This window comes from Panulirus ornatus, chromosome 30 (genome assembly GCF_036320965.1).
Source record: "Panulirus ornatus isolate Po-2019 chromosome 30, ASM3632096v1, whole genome shotgun sequence".
Taxonomy (NCBI): domain Eukaryota; kingdom Metazoa; phylum Arthropoda; class Malacostraca; order Decapoda; family Palinuridae; genus Panulirus; species Panulirus ornatus.
In genome coordinates, this window is record NC_092253.1 from 12,213,770 (window position 1) to 12,231,269 (window position 17,500).

General features: G+C 38.4%; 1 protein-coding gene across 1 annotated transcript in view; it reads left to right on the forward strand.

The window, feature by feature from the left end:
• The window catches only part of LOC139758274 (probable glutamate receptor), a 355,157-nt gene extending 340,634 nt beyond the window's left edge, over positions 1-14,523 (forward strand). The window contains exons 14-16 of the mRNA XM_071679484.1: positions 3,490-3,589; positions 14,116-14,245; positions 14,405-14,523. Of these exons, the coding sequence (XP_071535585.1) occupies positions 3,490-3,589; positions 14,116-14,245; positions 14,405-14,497 (323 nt within the window). The 3' untranslated portion in view covers positions 14,498-14,523. The remainder of the gene's footprint in view (positions 1-3,489; positions 3,590-14,115; positions 14,246-14,404) is intronic.
• Positions 14,524-17,500: the final 2,977 nt, after the last annotated feature.

Below are 17,500 nucleotides of genomic sequence, written 5' to 3' on the forward strand. Positions count from 1 at the left end.
TAGTGGGTAAGGTATCAGATTCTAATATCATGAACAATGTAGATTTCGTCAACAAGCCAAACAATATCAATGTCAATTTTGATTTTAAACTAGTAAGCTTTAATGTTTCCTTATTTTCACAAAAGTTCCAGTTGATGACCTTTTAGAATATTTATTTGATGTCTTGGATTATATTCATTTACCTGTTTCAATGTCAGTTTTCATTGAACTACTAGAATTATGTATAAAAGGATGTGTATTTCAATTCAATGGGGATTATTATGCTCAAAAATTGGATAATGCAATGGATAACCCTCTTTCACGTGTACTAAGGAATGTATATATGGAATTTTTTGAAACGAAATTATTAAAGGATATCTTACCTTCTAATGGAATTTGGTTTAAGCATAAAGATGATGTTCTTTGTGTTTGGCCAACAAATGAAAATTTCCAAATATTTCTCCCTTACTTAACAATTTCGTGTCATCCATCAAATTTACTGTAGAAAATGAAAATAATGGTTTGTTACCATTTTTTGATTGCATCATCCATAGGTAAGGAAAAAAGTTTAAGTTTAGCATATACAGAAATCTACCAATGTATACTTATATAAACATTATTACTCATCTCAACATGACAGAGTCAAATTATCATCATTTCAGTCTATATTCCTTAGGGCTTTACGTATTTGCAGTAAAAAGATTATTGATAATGAGTTTGATTAGATATATTTTATTGGATCTAAGTTAAAGTACCCTAGATCTTTCATTGATAAATCCCTTAAGTCAGTAAAGAAATCATTTAATAGAGTTGAGCCCAAACCTCCCATTGACACCAAGAATATTTTAGTTCTCCCCTTCTAATAATAATAATTTTACTTTACTTCCCATGTTGCTTAAATACTTTAATTTAAATGTTGACGTGTATGTATATACATGTGTATATGGGTGGGTTGGGCCATTCTTTCTTCTGTTTCCTTGCGCTACCTCGCTAACGCGGGAGACAGCGACAAAAGGAAATAATATATAAAAGGGCAAATGAGAGTTGGGGTGAGAGACTATCAGTAAATTTTAGGGAGAATAAAAAGATGTTCTGGAAGGAGGTAAATAGGGTGCGTAAGACAAGGGAGCAAATGGGAACTTCAGTGAAGGGCGTAAATGGGGAGGTGATAACAAGTAGTGGTGATGTGAGAAGGAGATGGAATGAGTATTTTGAAGGTTTGTTGAATGTGTCTGATGACAGAGTGGCAGATATAGGGTGTTTTGGTCGAGGTGGTGTCCAAAGTGAGGGGGTTAGGGAAAATGATTTGGTAAACAGAGAAGAGGTAGTAAAAGCTTTGCGGAAGATGAAAGCCGGCAAGGCAGCAGGTTTGGATGGTATTGCAGTGGAATTTATTAAAAAAGGGGGTGACTGTATTGTTGACTGGTTGGTAAGGTTATTTAATGTATGTATGACTCATGGTGAGGTGCCTGAGGATTGGCGGAATGCGTGCATAGTGCCATTGTACAAAGGCAAAGGGGATAAGAGTGAGTGCTCAAATTACAGAGGTATAAGTTTGTTGAGTATTCCTGGTAAATTATATGGGAGGGTATTGATTGAGAGGGTGAAGGCATGTACAGAGCATCAGATTGGGGAAGAGCAGTGCGGTTTCAGAAGTGGTAGAGGATGTGTGGATCAGGTGTTTGCTTTGAAGAATGTATGTGAGAAATACTTAGAAAAGCAAATGGATTTGTATGTAGCATTTATGGATCTGGAGAAGGCATATGATAGAGTTGATAGAGATGCTCTGTGGAAGGTATTAAGAATATATGGTGTGGGAGGCAAGTTGTTAGAAGCAGTGAAAAGTTTTTATCGAGGATGTAAGGCATGTGTACGTGTAGGAAGAGAGGAAAGTGATTGGTTCTCAGTGAATGTAGGTTTGCGGCAGGGGTGTGTGATGTCTCCATGGTTGTTTAATTTGTTTATGGATGGGGTTGTTAGGGAGGTAAATGCAAGAGTCCTGGAAAGAGGGGCAAGTATGAAGTCTGTTGGGGATGAGAGAGCCCGGGAAGTGAGTCAGTTGTTGTTCGCTGATGATACAGCGCTGGTGGCTGATTCATGTGAGAAACTGCAGAAGCTGGTGACTGAGTTTGGTAAAGTGTGTGGAAGAAGAAAGTTAAGAGTAAATGTGAATAAGAGCAAGGTTATTAGGTACAGTAGGGGTGAGGGTCAAGTCAATTGGGAGGTAAGTTTGAATGGAGAAAAACTGGAGGAAGTGAAGTGTTTTAGATATCTGGGAGTGGATCTGTCAGCGGATGGAACCATGGAAGCGGAAGTGGATCATAGGGTGGGGGAGGGGGCGAAAATTTTGGGAGCCTTGAAAAATGTGTGGAAGTCGAGAACATTATCTCGGAAAGCAAAAATGGGTATGTTTGAAGGAATAGTGGTTCCAACAATGTTGTATGGTTGCGAGGCGTGGGCTATGGATAGAGTTGTGCGCAGGAGGATGGATGTGCTGGAAATGAGATGTTTGAGGACAATGTGTGGTGTGAGGTGGTTTGATCGAGTAAGTAACGTAAGGGTAAGAGAGATGTGTGGAAATAAAAAGAGCGTGGTTGAGAGAGCAGAAGAGGGTGTTTTGAAATGGTTTGGGCACATGGAGAGAATGAGTGAGGAAAGATTGACCAAGAGGATATATGTGTCGGAGGTGGAGGGAACGAGGAGAAGAGGGAGACCAAATTGGAGGTGGAAAGATGGAGTGAAAAAGATTTTGTGTGATCGGGGCCTGAACATGCAGGAGGGTGTAAGGAGGGCAAGGAATAGAGTGAATTGGAGCGATGTGGTATACAGGGGTTGACGTGCTGTCAGTGGAGTGAATCAAGGCATGTGAGGCGTCTGGGGTGGACCATGGAAAGCTGTGTAGGTATGTATACACGTGTGTGGACATGTGTATGTACATGTGTATGGGGGGGGGGGGGCCATTTCTTTCGTCTGTTTCCTTGCGCTACCTCGCAGACGCGGGAGACAGCGACAAAGTATAAAAAAAAAAAAAAAAAAAAAAAAAAAAAATATATATATATATATATATATATATATATATATATATATATATATATATATATATATATATATATATATATATATATATATATATATATAACCTTAGTACTTTGACAGTCTCCCATTTTTCACCATTTCAAAACTCAAATTCCCTTCCCTCTCAGAAAATCAGCTCTAACAATTGTAAGAAGCCAACATTATCAAGAAATACTTTATACGTGCTATCCACAATTAATATAACTAAAATCCAGTGTTAAATCGTTTATAGATATTTGGCAAGGTCTACTAATTATTTTCCGAGATGTTATCCCAGTCTGATGAAGTGGGAAAATATGGTCGTTTTTCATATCATTTTCCTTGAATCTTAGTCCATCAATATATCAAGCTAGCTGTAGAATGAATCATTATTTTCATATACTTCTTTGAACTTGGATTCAATACACATATTAATTTACTGCTCTGCCTCCTCAGGATATTGTTCCTTATACGGGTCTAGGGAAGAACTTTTATCGAGGAGGTTCGCCATGATCGGCCCAATGGACAGTCCCCTTATCCCAGCTATGAATAAGAGGTACAGTATTATTTTTTAGAGTACTTAATTCTTTGATATACAAATATATATATATAAATATATGTATATATATATATATATATATATATATATATATATATATATATATATATATATATATATATAAATATATATATATATATATATATATATATATATATATATATATATATATATATATATATATATATATATATATATATATATATATTATCCCTGGGGATAGGGGAGAAAGAATACTTCCCACGTATTCCCTGCGTGTCGTAGAAGGCGACTAAAAGGGAAGGGAGCGGGGGGCTGGAAATCCTCCCCTCTCGTTTTTTTTTTAATTTTCCAAAAGAAGGAACAGAGAAGGGGGCCAGGTGAGGATATTCCCTCAAAGGCCCAGTCCTCTGTTCTTAACGCTACCTCGCTATCGCGGGAAATGGCGAATAGTATGAAAAAAAAAAAAAAAAAAAATATATATATATATATATATATATATATATATATATATATATACGGGGGGCTGGAAATCCGCACCTCTCACTTTTTTTTTTAATTTTCCAAAAGAGGGAACAGAGAAGGGGCCCAGGTGGGGATACTCCCTCAAGAGCCCAGTCCTCTGTTCTCAACGCTACCTCGCTAATGCGGGAAATGGCGAATAGTATGAAAGAAATATATATATATATATATATATATATATATATATATATATATATATATATATATATATCTACTGACTGTTATATTTCTCTCTTGTGTCTCCCCTGATGATGTGATTATTACACGAAAGTGCACTTGGGAACTTTTCGTGTTTCATTTTCCCCGTGGACTCATAGGCATATATATATACATATATATATATTTTCACTGCTTCTAACAACTTGCCTCCCACACCATATATTCTTAATACCTTCCACAGAGCATCTCTATCAACTCTATCATATGCCTTCTCCAGATCCACAAATGCTACATACAAATCCATTTGCTTTTCTAAGTATTTCTCACATACATTCTTCAAAGCAAACACCTGATCCACACATCCTCTACCACTTCTGAAACCACACTGCTCTTCCCCAATCTGATGCTCTGTACATGCCTTCACCCTCTCAATCAATACCCTCCCATATAATTTACCAGGAATACTCAACAAACTTATACCTTTGTAATTTGAGCACTCACTCCTATCCCCTTTGCCTTTGTACAATGGCACTATGCACGCATTCCGCCAATCCTCAGGCACCTCACCATGAGTCATACATACATTAAATAACCTTACCAACCAGTCAACAATACAGTCACCCCCTTTTTTAATAGATTCCACTGCAATACCATCCAAACCTGCTGCCTTGCCGGCTTTCATCTTCCGCAAAGCTTTTACTACCTCTTCTCTGTTTACCAAATCATTTTCCCTAACCCTCTCACACCACCTCGACCAAAACACCCTATATCTGCCACTCTATCATCAAACACATTCAACAAACCTTCAAAATACTCGAGGATGTAAGGCATGTGTACGTGTAGGAAGAGTGGAAAGTGATTGGTTCTCAGTGAATGTAGGTTTGCGGCAGGGGTGTGTGATGTCTCCATGGTTGTTTAATTTGTTTATGGATGGGGTTGTTATGGAGGTGAATGCAAGAGTTTTGGAAAGAGGGGCAAGTATGAAGTCTGTTGGGGATGAGAGAGCTTGGGAAGTGAGTCAGTTGTTGTTCGCTGATGATACAGCGCTGGTGGCTGATTCATATGAGTAACTGCAGAAGCTGGTGACTGAGTTTGGTAAAGTGTGTGGAAGAAGAAAGTTAAGAGTAAATGTGAATAAGAGCAAGGTTATTAGGTACAGTAGGGTTGAGGGTCAAGTCATTTGGGAGGTGAGTCTGAATGGAGAAAAACTGGAGGAAGTGAAGTGTTTTAGATATCTGGGAGTGGATCTGGCAGCGGATGGAACCATGGAAGCGGAAGTGGATCATAGGGTGGGGGAGGGGGCGAAAATTCTGGGAGCCTTGAAGAATGTGTGGAAGTCGAGAACATTATCTCGGAAAGCAAAAATAGGGAATGTTTGAAGGAATAGTGGTTCCAACAATGTTGTATGGTTGCGAGGCGTGGGCTATGGATAGAGTTGTGCGCAGGAGGATGGATGTGCTGCAAATGAGATGTTTGAGGACAATGTGTGGTGTGAGGTGGTTTGATCGAGTAAGTAACGTAAGGGTAAGAGAGATGTGTGGAAATAAAAAGAGCGTGGTTGAGAGAGCAGAAGAGGGTGTTTTGAAATGGTTTGGGCACATGGAGAGAATGAGTGAGGAAACATTGACCAAGAGGATATATGGAAGCGGAAGTGGATCATAGGGTGGGGGAGGGGGCGAAAATTCTGGGAGCCTTGAAGAATGTGTGGAAGTCGAGAACATTATCTCGGAAAGCAAAAATGGGTATGTTTGAAGGAATAGTGGTTCCAACAATGTTGTATGGTTGCGAGGCGTGGGCTATGGATAGAGTTGTGCGCAGGAGGATGGATGTGCTGGAAATGAGATGTTTGAGGACAATGTGTGGTGTGAGGTGGTTTGATCGAGTAAGTAACGTAAGGGTAAGAGAGATGTGTGGAAATAAAAAGAGCGTGGTTGAGAGAGCAGAAGAGGGTGTTTTGAAATGGTTTGGGCACATGGAGAGAATGAGTGAGGAAACATTGACCAAGAGGATATATGTGTCGGAGGTGGAGGGAACGAGGAGAAGAGGGAGACCAAATTGGAGGTGGAAAAATGGAGTGAAAAAGATTTTGTGTGATCGGGGCCTGAACATGCAGGAGGGTGAAAGGAGGGCAAGGAATAGAGTGAATTGGAACGATGTGGTATAGCGGGGTTGACGTGCTGTCAGTGGATTGAATCAAGGCATGTGAAGCGTCTGGGGTAAACCATGGAAAGCTGTGTAGGTATGTATATTTGCGTGTGTGGACGTATGTATATACATGTGTATGGGGGTGGGTTGGGCCATTTCTTTCGTCTGTTTCCTTGCGCTACCTCGCAAACGCGGGAGACAGCGACAAAAAGAAAAAAAAAATATATATATATATATATATATATATATATATATATATATATATATATATATATATATATATACACACATATATTTTTTATCATACTTTGTCGCTGTCTCCCGCGTTAGCGAGGTAGAGCAACGAAGCAATGGATAGAATGGCCCAACCTACCCATATACACATGTATATACATATACGTCCACACACGAACATATACATACCTATATTTTCAACGTATACATATATATACATACACAGACATGTGCATAATTCATACTTGCTGCTTTTATTCATTTCTGTCACCACCCACCACACATGAAATGACAAACTCCTCTCTCCGCACATGCCCGAGGTAGTGCTAGAAAAAGACAACAAAGGCCACATTCGTTCACACTCAGTCTCTAGCTGTCATGCATAATGCACCGAAACCACACCTCCCTTTCCACATCCAGGCCCAACAGAACTTTCCAATGGTTTACCCCAGACGCTTCACATGCCCTCGTTCAATCTATTGACAGCACGTCGATCCCGTTATACCACATCGTTCCAATTCACTCTATTCCTCGCACACCTTTCACCCTCCTGCAGGTTCAGACTCCGATTGCTCAAAATATTTTTCACATCTTTCCACCTCCAATTTGGTCTCCCACTTCTCCTCGTTCCCTCCACCTCCGACACATATATACTCTTTGTCAATCTTTCCTCACTCACTCTCTCCATGTGATCAAACCATTTTAAAACACCCTCTTATGCTCTCTCAATGACGCTCTTTTTATTTCCACACATCTCTCTTACCCTTTCATTACTCATTCGATCAAACCACCTCACACCACATATTGTCCTCACACATATCATTTCCAACACATCCAACCGCCTCCGCACAACTCTATCTATAGCCCACGCCTCGCAAACATATAACATTGTTGGAACCACTATTTATTCAAACATAGCCATTTTGCTTTCAGAAATGATGTTTTCATCTTCCACGCATTTTTCAACGCTCCAAGAACTTTCACCCCTTCCCCCACCCTGTGACTTACTTCCACTTCCATAGCCCTATCCGCTGCTAAATCCAATCCCAGATATCTAAAACACTTCAATGGGAACCGATGAAAATCGCAAGGAATTGATCAAAATCCAAATGGAGCGTAAGGTCATATGACAGTTTTAACGAGACGAAGAATAAAGAATATCCTTTAAAGTTAAGAGTAATCCTAAGGAATTCTTCAAACACATAAGACAAAGGAAGACAGTAAAAGAAGGAACTGGACCATTACGAAACGTTCATGACATACTAACTACTGACGACAAGGAAACTCTTACCATTCCAAAAAAAATTTAAGTCTGTACTCACTATTAAAGAAATATCTCGAATATCGCATCCGATGAACATGTTTTACTGATCTGATGAAGAAGAGTTGAAGGTTATAGAAATAAAGTGGTCTGAAGTACTTAAATACTTAGACCAATTAAATCCTAACAAATCCAACTGCTAAGATAGCTTACCTCCAAGATTTTAAAGGTCAAGAGACAGCGGATATACGCAGTAACAAAAATAACCATTTCTCTATCGGATGGCCAGGTGCCAACTGACTTGAAACTAGTGAATGGTTACAGGGACAAAAAGTGTGCCTTGAACTATATCGCAGTTAGCCTTACATCAGTGTTAAGTAAAATGATGTAAAAAATATGATATAAAATTTTCACGTTTCTAGAAGAACACAAATCATCTGGGACAACCAATACGGTTTCCGCTATAGAAGATCTTGCCTGACGAATTTACTGAAACTTTCAAATGTTACGAGAAGTGCGACGAAAAATTACCGTCTGATCTAGTATATGAAGATCTTCAAAAGGCTTTCGATAAAGTACCTTATTAGAGACTTCCACATAAGCTCAAAGCACACGGGATCGGTAAAGAACTCTGAACATGGATCAGTGGCTGGCTTTCTGGAAGAAAGCAGCGTGTAATACTAAACGGCGAAGCCTCAGATTGGCTTGACGTAACAAGTGGTGTGTTACAGCAGTCGGTCCTAGGCCTAGTTCTTTTCATGATATCTAAGATATCCAAATTTGTTGACGATAATAAACAAGGAGGTAGACTTGTAAATAGACAGGACTGTGAAAGGATTCAAAGAGACATTAACTTACTAGCAAGTGGTCAGACAGATGGCAAATGAAGTTTAATGTAGACAAGTGTAAAGTTATGCACTTTGGAAACAAGAATACACGTTGCGACTACAAACTATTCGGAAACTATCTAAGAAAAGTAAATGAAAAAAAAAGGACCTTGGAGTTGACATTAGCAACAATCTAGAATACAATAAAGTGTCTAGCAGCAAGTAGAAAAGGTAACCAAATGTTAGGTTTTATAACAAGAAACATACATAATAAGATGCCAGATACAATTCTCACCCTTTACACTGTTCTAGTATGATCTCATCTTGAATATGCAGTCCAGGTTTGGTCACCAAACTACAAAAAAAAGAGGATAAAGTGAAACAAGTACAAAGAAGCACGACAAAATTGATCCTATCCTTTAGAAATCTGGTAAAACGAAGAGAGGCCAAAACGATTGGATCTTTTCTCCCTTAAGAAAACGTAAACTTCGCGGCGACATAACTCAAGTCTTCTAAATTCTGAACAAATTCGATAAAGTAAACCATGGGCATTTTTTCGACATACAAGAACGTACGGTTACTGGGACAAATGAAATGAAACTCAAAGCTAAAAGATGTAGACCGGATGTGGGAAGAAAAAAAATTCTTACCAGTTTATTAAGCACTTGAATAAGTTATAGTCATACCTAGTAAATGTTAAAACCATAAATTTCTTCAAAAGTCGTTTAAACAAATATTCTATGAATTCAAGTATACTTTGAGGAAAACGCCAGAAATGAATATAAAAAACAGCAGTAACAGGGATGCTAGAAAGTAGCAGCAGGGAGTCGATGATAGCCTAAAAAATACTGAACGGAATTACATTGTTTTGGCAAGATAAACATTTTTTTTCTAACAACCCAGTCGTGGGCCAAACAGGCTTACTTTCGTCAGTCTTTCTAGTGGAAACAGGCGAAAATTATAAATATTTTTTCTTGGCAATATAGCACCTTTTATCAAATTTACTGAAGAGTGGAAAATTATTTAATGTAACCAATTTTAGATAGCATGATTCATAAGGACAAAAATGTTTCAGTTTAGCATATACAGAAAACCCACCAATGTTTGTTCTTCCCATTATTATACGGCTCAATATGATAAAATTTAACTGTCATCATTCCAGTCAATGTTCCTTAGAGCATTAAGTATATGCAGTAGGGAAATCATAGATGATGTGTTTCAGAAGATATAATCCATTAGATCCAAAGTAAAGTATCCTAGATCGTTCATTAACAGATGTCTTAAATTGCCAAAGACGTTATTTTATAGATTTGAACCTGAACCTCTCCTTGATACCAAGATACCTTTAGCTCTCACTTTCAGTAATAATATCTCATTATTTGAGAGATTGCTTAAATTCTTTAATGATAAAACAACGTTCATCGAACAACAAAAAACGCAAAAAGGAATATTTTAGTCAAAAGCTCTAAAAAATTATGCGGGCTGTTTACAAAATCTACTGTAAAAGCTGAGATATGTTATATTTTGGACAGACTGGTAAGGATCTTTATGTTACACTCCAGGAGGAGTGCAACAGAAGGAGGAGAATCAGATGCTTTCTTTCATCACGTTAAAATTTATGACACATTTTATTGACTAGAGCAACACTAGTTCGGTTATTAACTAACTCCTTTGATACGAGAAGTATAATTGAAACTTCTATTTATCAATTTGATTATTATACTTTGTCGCTGTCTCCCGCGTTAGCGAGGTAGCGTAAGGAAAGACGAAAGAAGGGTCTAACACACAGACATACACATACACTTATACCTCTGTAATTTGAACACTCACATTTATCCAATTGCCTTTGTACAATGGCACTATGCATGCATTCCGCCAATCCTCAGGTACTTCACCATAAGCCATACACACATTGAATATCCTCACCAATCATTCAACAACACAGTCACCCCCTTTTTTAAATCAATTCCACTGTAATACCATCCAAACCCGACGCCTTGCCGGCTTTCATCTTCTGTAAAGCTTTCACTACCTCTTCTGTGTTTACCACACCATTCTCCACGACCCTCACTTCGCACATCATTTCGACCAAAACATCCTATATCTGCCACTCTATCATCTAACACATTCAACAAACCTTCAAAATACTCACTCCATATCCTTCTCACATCACCACTATTTGTTATTACCTCCCAATTAGCCCCCTTCACCGATATTCCCATTGGTTCTCTTGTCTTAGCACTTAGTTTACCTCCTTCTAAAACATATTTTTATCTTCCCTAAAATATAATGATTCTTTCTCACCCCAACTCTCATTTGCCCTCTTTTTCAACTCTTGCACCTTTTTCTTGACCCCCTGCCTCTTTCTTTTATATATCTCCCAGTCATTCCACTATTTCCCTGCAAAAATCATCTTAATACCTCTCTCTTCTCTTTCACTAATAATCTTACTTCTTCATCACCACCACTCACTAACCTTTCTAATCTGCCCACCTCCCACGTTTCTCATGCCACTAGCATCTTTTGCGCAAGCCATCACTGCTTACCTAAATACATCTCATTCCTTCTTCCTCCCCTAAAGTCACTTGCTCTCACCTTTTTCCATTCTGCACTCAATCTCCCCTGGTACCTCCTCACACAAGTCTCCTTACCAAGCTCACTTAGTCTCACCATTCTCTTCACCCCAACATTCTCCCTTCTTTTCTGAAAATCTTCACAAATCTTCATCTTCGCCTCCACAAGATAATGATTAGACATCCTTCCAGTTGCACCTCTCAGCACATTAACTTCCAAAAGTCTCTCTTTCATCTATCAATTAACACGTAATCCAGTAACGCTCTCTGACCATCTCTCCTACTGACATTCATATACTTATGTATATAACTCTTTTTAAACCAGGTACTCCCAATCACCAGCCCTTTTTCAGCACACAGATCTACATACTTCTCACCTTTTCCATTTACAACGCTGAACACCCATCCCATCACTGTAACCTAGTCTCGTGCATCAAAGCTGTTAATACACTCACTCAGCTGCTACCAAACACATCCCTTCATGATCTTTTCTCTCATGACCAGGTGCATAGGAACCAATAATCACCCATTTCTCTCTACTTTCAGTTTTACCCATATGAATGTAGATTATACTTTTTTACATTCTATCACATAGTCCAACAACTCCTGCTTCACGAGTAGTGCTACTCCATCCTTTGCAATTGTTCTCTCGCCAACCACTGACTTTACTCCCAAGGCATTCCCAAACCACTCTTTTCCTTTACCCTTGAGCTTCTTTTCTCTCAGAGCCAAAGCATCCAGGTTCCTTTCCTCAAACATAATACCAATCTCTCCTATTTTCTCATCTTGGTCACATTCACACATATTTACACAACTCAATCTGAGACATCGAGGAGGATGAGCACAAAGTTAAAATACAAGAAGGGGAGGGCCTCTAGCCTTTCGCTCCCGTGGGGAATGCGTGAGAAGTAATCTTATTCCCCTGTCCCTGGGGATAAGAAACTTCTATAAGTGAATATAAAAAGAATTGCATCATTAATATTAGTGAAGTTCTTTAAAAGTTCGACTCCTTAGTCATAACGAAAATCTTTAAATAGTTCCTTTTCCTCTCCACTTAAAGATAAGATTTTATGGCAGGCTTGATCCAGAACAGAAAAACACCAAAAGAACAACACCATCCGCTAATGCTCCATAACAATGGCGTCTTAACTATGTCACTCCTTTGTATATCAACAGACTATTCTAAGTCTTTAAGCTCATTGTAGGATCTCCCCTGACAATGAAATTACCACACGAAGGTGCACTTTTTATTTTGCATTGTCGCTGTCTCCCGAGTTAGCGAGGTAGCGCAAGGAAACAGACGAAAGAATGGCCCAACCCACCCACATACACATGTATATACATACACGTCCACACACGCAACTATACATACCTATACATCTCAACGTATACATATATATTCACACACAGACATATACATATATACACATGTACATAATTCATACTGTCTGCCTTTATTCATTCCCATCGCCACCTCACCACACATGAACTAACAACCCCCTCCCCCCTCATGTGTGCGAGGTACCGCTAGGAAAAGACAACAAAGGCCACATTCGTTCACACTCAGTCTCTAGCTGTCATGTAATAATGCACCGAAACCACAGCTCCCTTTTCACATCAAGGCATTTGTGGATATCAAACCATTTCTCCTTGGAGTTGATTTCTGTACTGAATTTGCCTCTTTTTTACTGTCGGTTTTCATGCTTGTATTATCACTGTTAATGTCTGTATGTGCAGCAGCGGGAGTGAGATGGTTCTCCGTCCGTTTGGGTTCGCCACTTTACTCTGACCCTACCCATACTGGACCCTACCAGCCTAGTTCCTACAAGTTACTTGAGAGTTGACCCATAGTTATACTAACCTGCTACTTGTACTGTTTGAGTTGCCCAAGTGATCCTACCTGACCTTTCTTTGCTATTTTTCTACCTGTAAGGTTATCGCTGCTCCCCAAGTATCCCTGCCGTCGAGGTTTCATCCATCCTATACCCCTACCTTTATAGTGGTCAAACTAGAAGCCTTGTTTCTTGTACACTCAGATTTCCCCCGCACGTACCCATCTCCCACAGCTACCCACTCACCCTCCCCGCACTGTCTTCCTTCCTTCGTATTTCCACCGTGATTTGCTCTCTATCGAAAAAAAGGCTAAATGATTTATCCAATATGCTACCAAGGCGTGCTTTCCCTCTTCCACTTAAGTGAAGAACAACCCTAACTTACAGAGTTCTATCATGACTAAAAATTGTCACACAGGTCTATACTTAACACACTATCTTCCTTCCCACAGAGAACTTCGATTCTTCTGTTTATCCCCAGCATTCTACTGAGGGTACAGGAATCGATGTCATACTTTGGCAGTAATGCCGATATCATAAGCGTCAGATGACTTTCTTTAAACTTGGGACTGTTTGAGACTATGTCGTCAAACTTATTTAGGATGTGTTCTGTCTTAGCACCTGGTTCAGTCTATTAACAAGTCGACGTCTGAATACATCAGTCCTATTCAGTCTATTCTGAGCATGCCTTTTACCACCATTCATGTTCAAGCTCAGCACTCTTAAAATCATATTCACCCCTTCTCCTTGCCACTTCTTTGTCAACTTCTCCTCATTCATTCCCTTCACATGACCAAACAACTTTAGCGAACATTCTTCCGCTTGTAGATAGGGTGCTGTGACTTCGGTGTAAAATACATGACAGCTAGAGAATAAGTGTGCAAATGTGACCTTTTTTTGCGTCTGTCCCTAGGGCTACCTCACTGACTCGGGAAACAGTGAACACATATAAAGGTAAAAAAGACGTAAAAATGTGATATTTCTTTAAAAGGATATTGAGAGTGGCGGAGGCAGGGCTATTTGACCAATGGAGAAAGATTGAAGAGCCTTATGGTGACGTCTGCCTTTTTTTTCACGCCAAGATGACAAGAAAAGCGTCTCTCTCCCTCAATAATGTCTGGGTAATAGAGTTTGCTTTAAAACACAGATAATAGAATTTCTGTAAGATATAACTGTTATTCCTAAAGTAATGATATATTCGTAATACCTCAGTGCTGTTATGTGTGATTACCATAACAAACCTTTTTGTAACCATTGAAATATGTTTATCTCTTTTCCAGGGGATGTTCGTGGTGCTCGTTATGGGACATGCCTTCAGCCTGCTGGAATTAGCGATTGAGATATTCATTGGTAGTTTTCACTCCTTTTTTTGAAACATTAAAATCACGATGTCAAAAGGTGGTGTTGGTTTTTCGAAAGTATGAAAACTTCCAAATTTTCTTTTCTGGGAATCATCTTCCATACACTTAAAGTAGCCACCCTTGGACAGAACCTGACTCCATCAATCTACTGGAAAGCTTTACTGATTTATGATATATCTATTACCTCTTGGTCCATTCATATATATATATATGTATATATATATATATATATATATATATATATATATATATATATATATATATATATATATATATATATATATATATATATATATATATCATCCCTGGGGATAGGGGAGAAAGAATACTTCCCACGTATTCCCTGCGTGTCGCAGAAGGCGACTAAAAGGGAAGGGAGCGAGGGGATGGAAATCCTCCCCTCCCGTTTATAATTTTCCAAAAGAAGGAACTGAGAGGTGGGCCAAGTGGGGATTTACCCTCTAAGGCTCACTCTTCTGTTCTTAACGCTACCTCGCTAACGCGGGATAAGGCGAATATGTATGAAAAAAAAAAAAGAATATATATATATATATATATATATATATATATACATATATATATATATATATATATATATATATATATATATATATATATATATATATATATATATATATATATATATATATATATATATATATATATATATATATATCGGAGCGGGGGGCTAGAAATCCTCCCCTCTCGTTTTTTTTTTGATTTTCCAAAAGAAGGAACAGAGAACGAGGCCAGGTGAGGATATTCCCTCAGAGGCCCAGTCCTCTGTTCTTAACGCTACCTTGCTAACGCGGGAAATGGCGAATAGTATGAAAGAAAGAATATATATATATATATATATATATATATATATATATATATATATATATATATATATATATATATATATATATATATATATATATACATATATTCCTATGAGTCCACGGGGAAAATGAAACACGAAAAGATCCCAAGAGCACTTTCGTGTAATAATCACATCATCAGCGGAGACACAAGAGAGAAATATAACAGTCAGTTGATATACATCGAAGACACGAAGCTAGGACGCCATTTGGTAGAAATGTGATTGTCCAAAACATACAGCGAGCGTTCATAAACTTATCATTTTACAAATCTTATCAACAATAAAGTTATCTAATTTGTACAGACCATCACTAATATTAAGATCATAATTCTTTGTGTATTCAATAATACAAGATTCAATGATATTGCTCTTGGTTATGGAGTTAGAGTTAACAACTGAGATGGCGTTACTCAAGTCAATACAATGATCATAGTTTTCCACATGATTAAACAAGGCATTTGATTCTTGTCCCGTTCTTATACTATATTTATGTTCCTTAAGTCTACAGAAAGATCCTTACCAGTCTGACCAACATAAGATTTATCACAGTTTCCACAAGGAACTTTATAGATGCAACCAAGAGAATTTTCTGGTGAATTCCTGATTAAGATATTCTTTACAGTATTATTGTTGCTAAAGGCAACATTTACATTAAAGGATTTAAGCAACATGGGAAGCAAAGTGAAATTATTATTAAAAGGGAGAACTAAAGGATTCTTGGTGTCAATGGGAGGTTTGGGCTCAACTCTATAAAATGATTTCTTTGCTAACTTAAGGGAGTTATCAATGAAAGATCTAGGGTACTTCAACTTAGATCCAATAGAATATATCTTCTCAAACTCATCATCAATAAACTCTGGACTGCAAATACGTAATGCCCTTAGGAACATAGACTGAAATGATGATAATCTAACTCTGTCATGTAGAGATAATTGGATATATGGATATATGAGCATACATTGGTGGGTTTTCTGTATATGCTATATGCTAAACTTAAACCATTTCAAAACAAGCATCTCTCTTACAATTACATTACTTACTCGATGAAACCAACTCACACCAAATATTGTCCTCAAACATGTCATTTCCAACACATCCACCCGCCTGCGCACAACCCTATCCATAGCCCACGCCTCGCAACCATACAACATTGTTGGAACCACTATCCCGTGAAACATACCCATTTTAGCTTTTCGAGATAATTTTCTCGACTTTCAAACATTCTTCAAGGCTCCCAGAATTTTCACCCCCTCCCCCACCCTATGATTCACTTCTGCTTCCATGGTTCCGTCCGCTGTCAGCTCCACTCCCAGATACATAAAACACTTTACTTCCTCCAGTTTTTCTCCATTCAAACTTACCTCCCAATTGACTTGACCCTCAACCCTACTGTACCTAATAACCTTCCTCTTATTCACATTTTCTCTTAACTTTCTCCTTTCACGCACTTTACCAAACTCAGTCACCAGCTTCTCCAGTTTCTCACATGAATCAGCCACCAGCACTGTATCATCACCGAACAACAACTGACTCACTTCCAAAGCTCTCTCATCCACAACAGACTGCATACTTGCCCCTCTTTCCAAAACTCTTGCATTCACCTGCATAACAACCCCATCTAAAAACAAATCATACAACCATGGATACATCACACACCCCTGCCGCAAACCAACATTCAATGAGAACCAATAAATTCCGTCTCTTCCTACATGTACACATGCCTTACACCATTCTTAAAATCTTTGCACTACCTCTAACAACTTTCCCCCAACACCATATATTCTTAATACCTTCCACAGAGCATCATTATCAACTCTATCATATGCCTTCTCCTGATCTATAAATGCTATTTAAAAATCTATTTGCTCTTCTAAGCATTTCTCACATACATTCTTCAAAGCAAACACCAGATCCACAAATCCTTTACCACCTCTGAAACCACACTGCTCTTCCCCAATCTGATGGTCTGAACATGCCTTTACCCTCTCAATCTTTACTCTCCAATATAATTTCCCAGGAACACTCAACAAACTTATACCTCTGCAATTTGAGCACTCAGTTTTATACCCTTTGCCTTGGTACAATGGCACTATACAAGCATTCCTCCAATCCTCAGGCACCTCTCCATGAACCATACATACATTAGATAA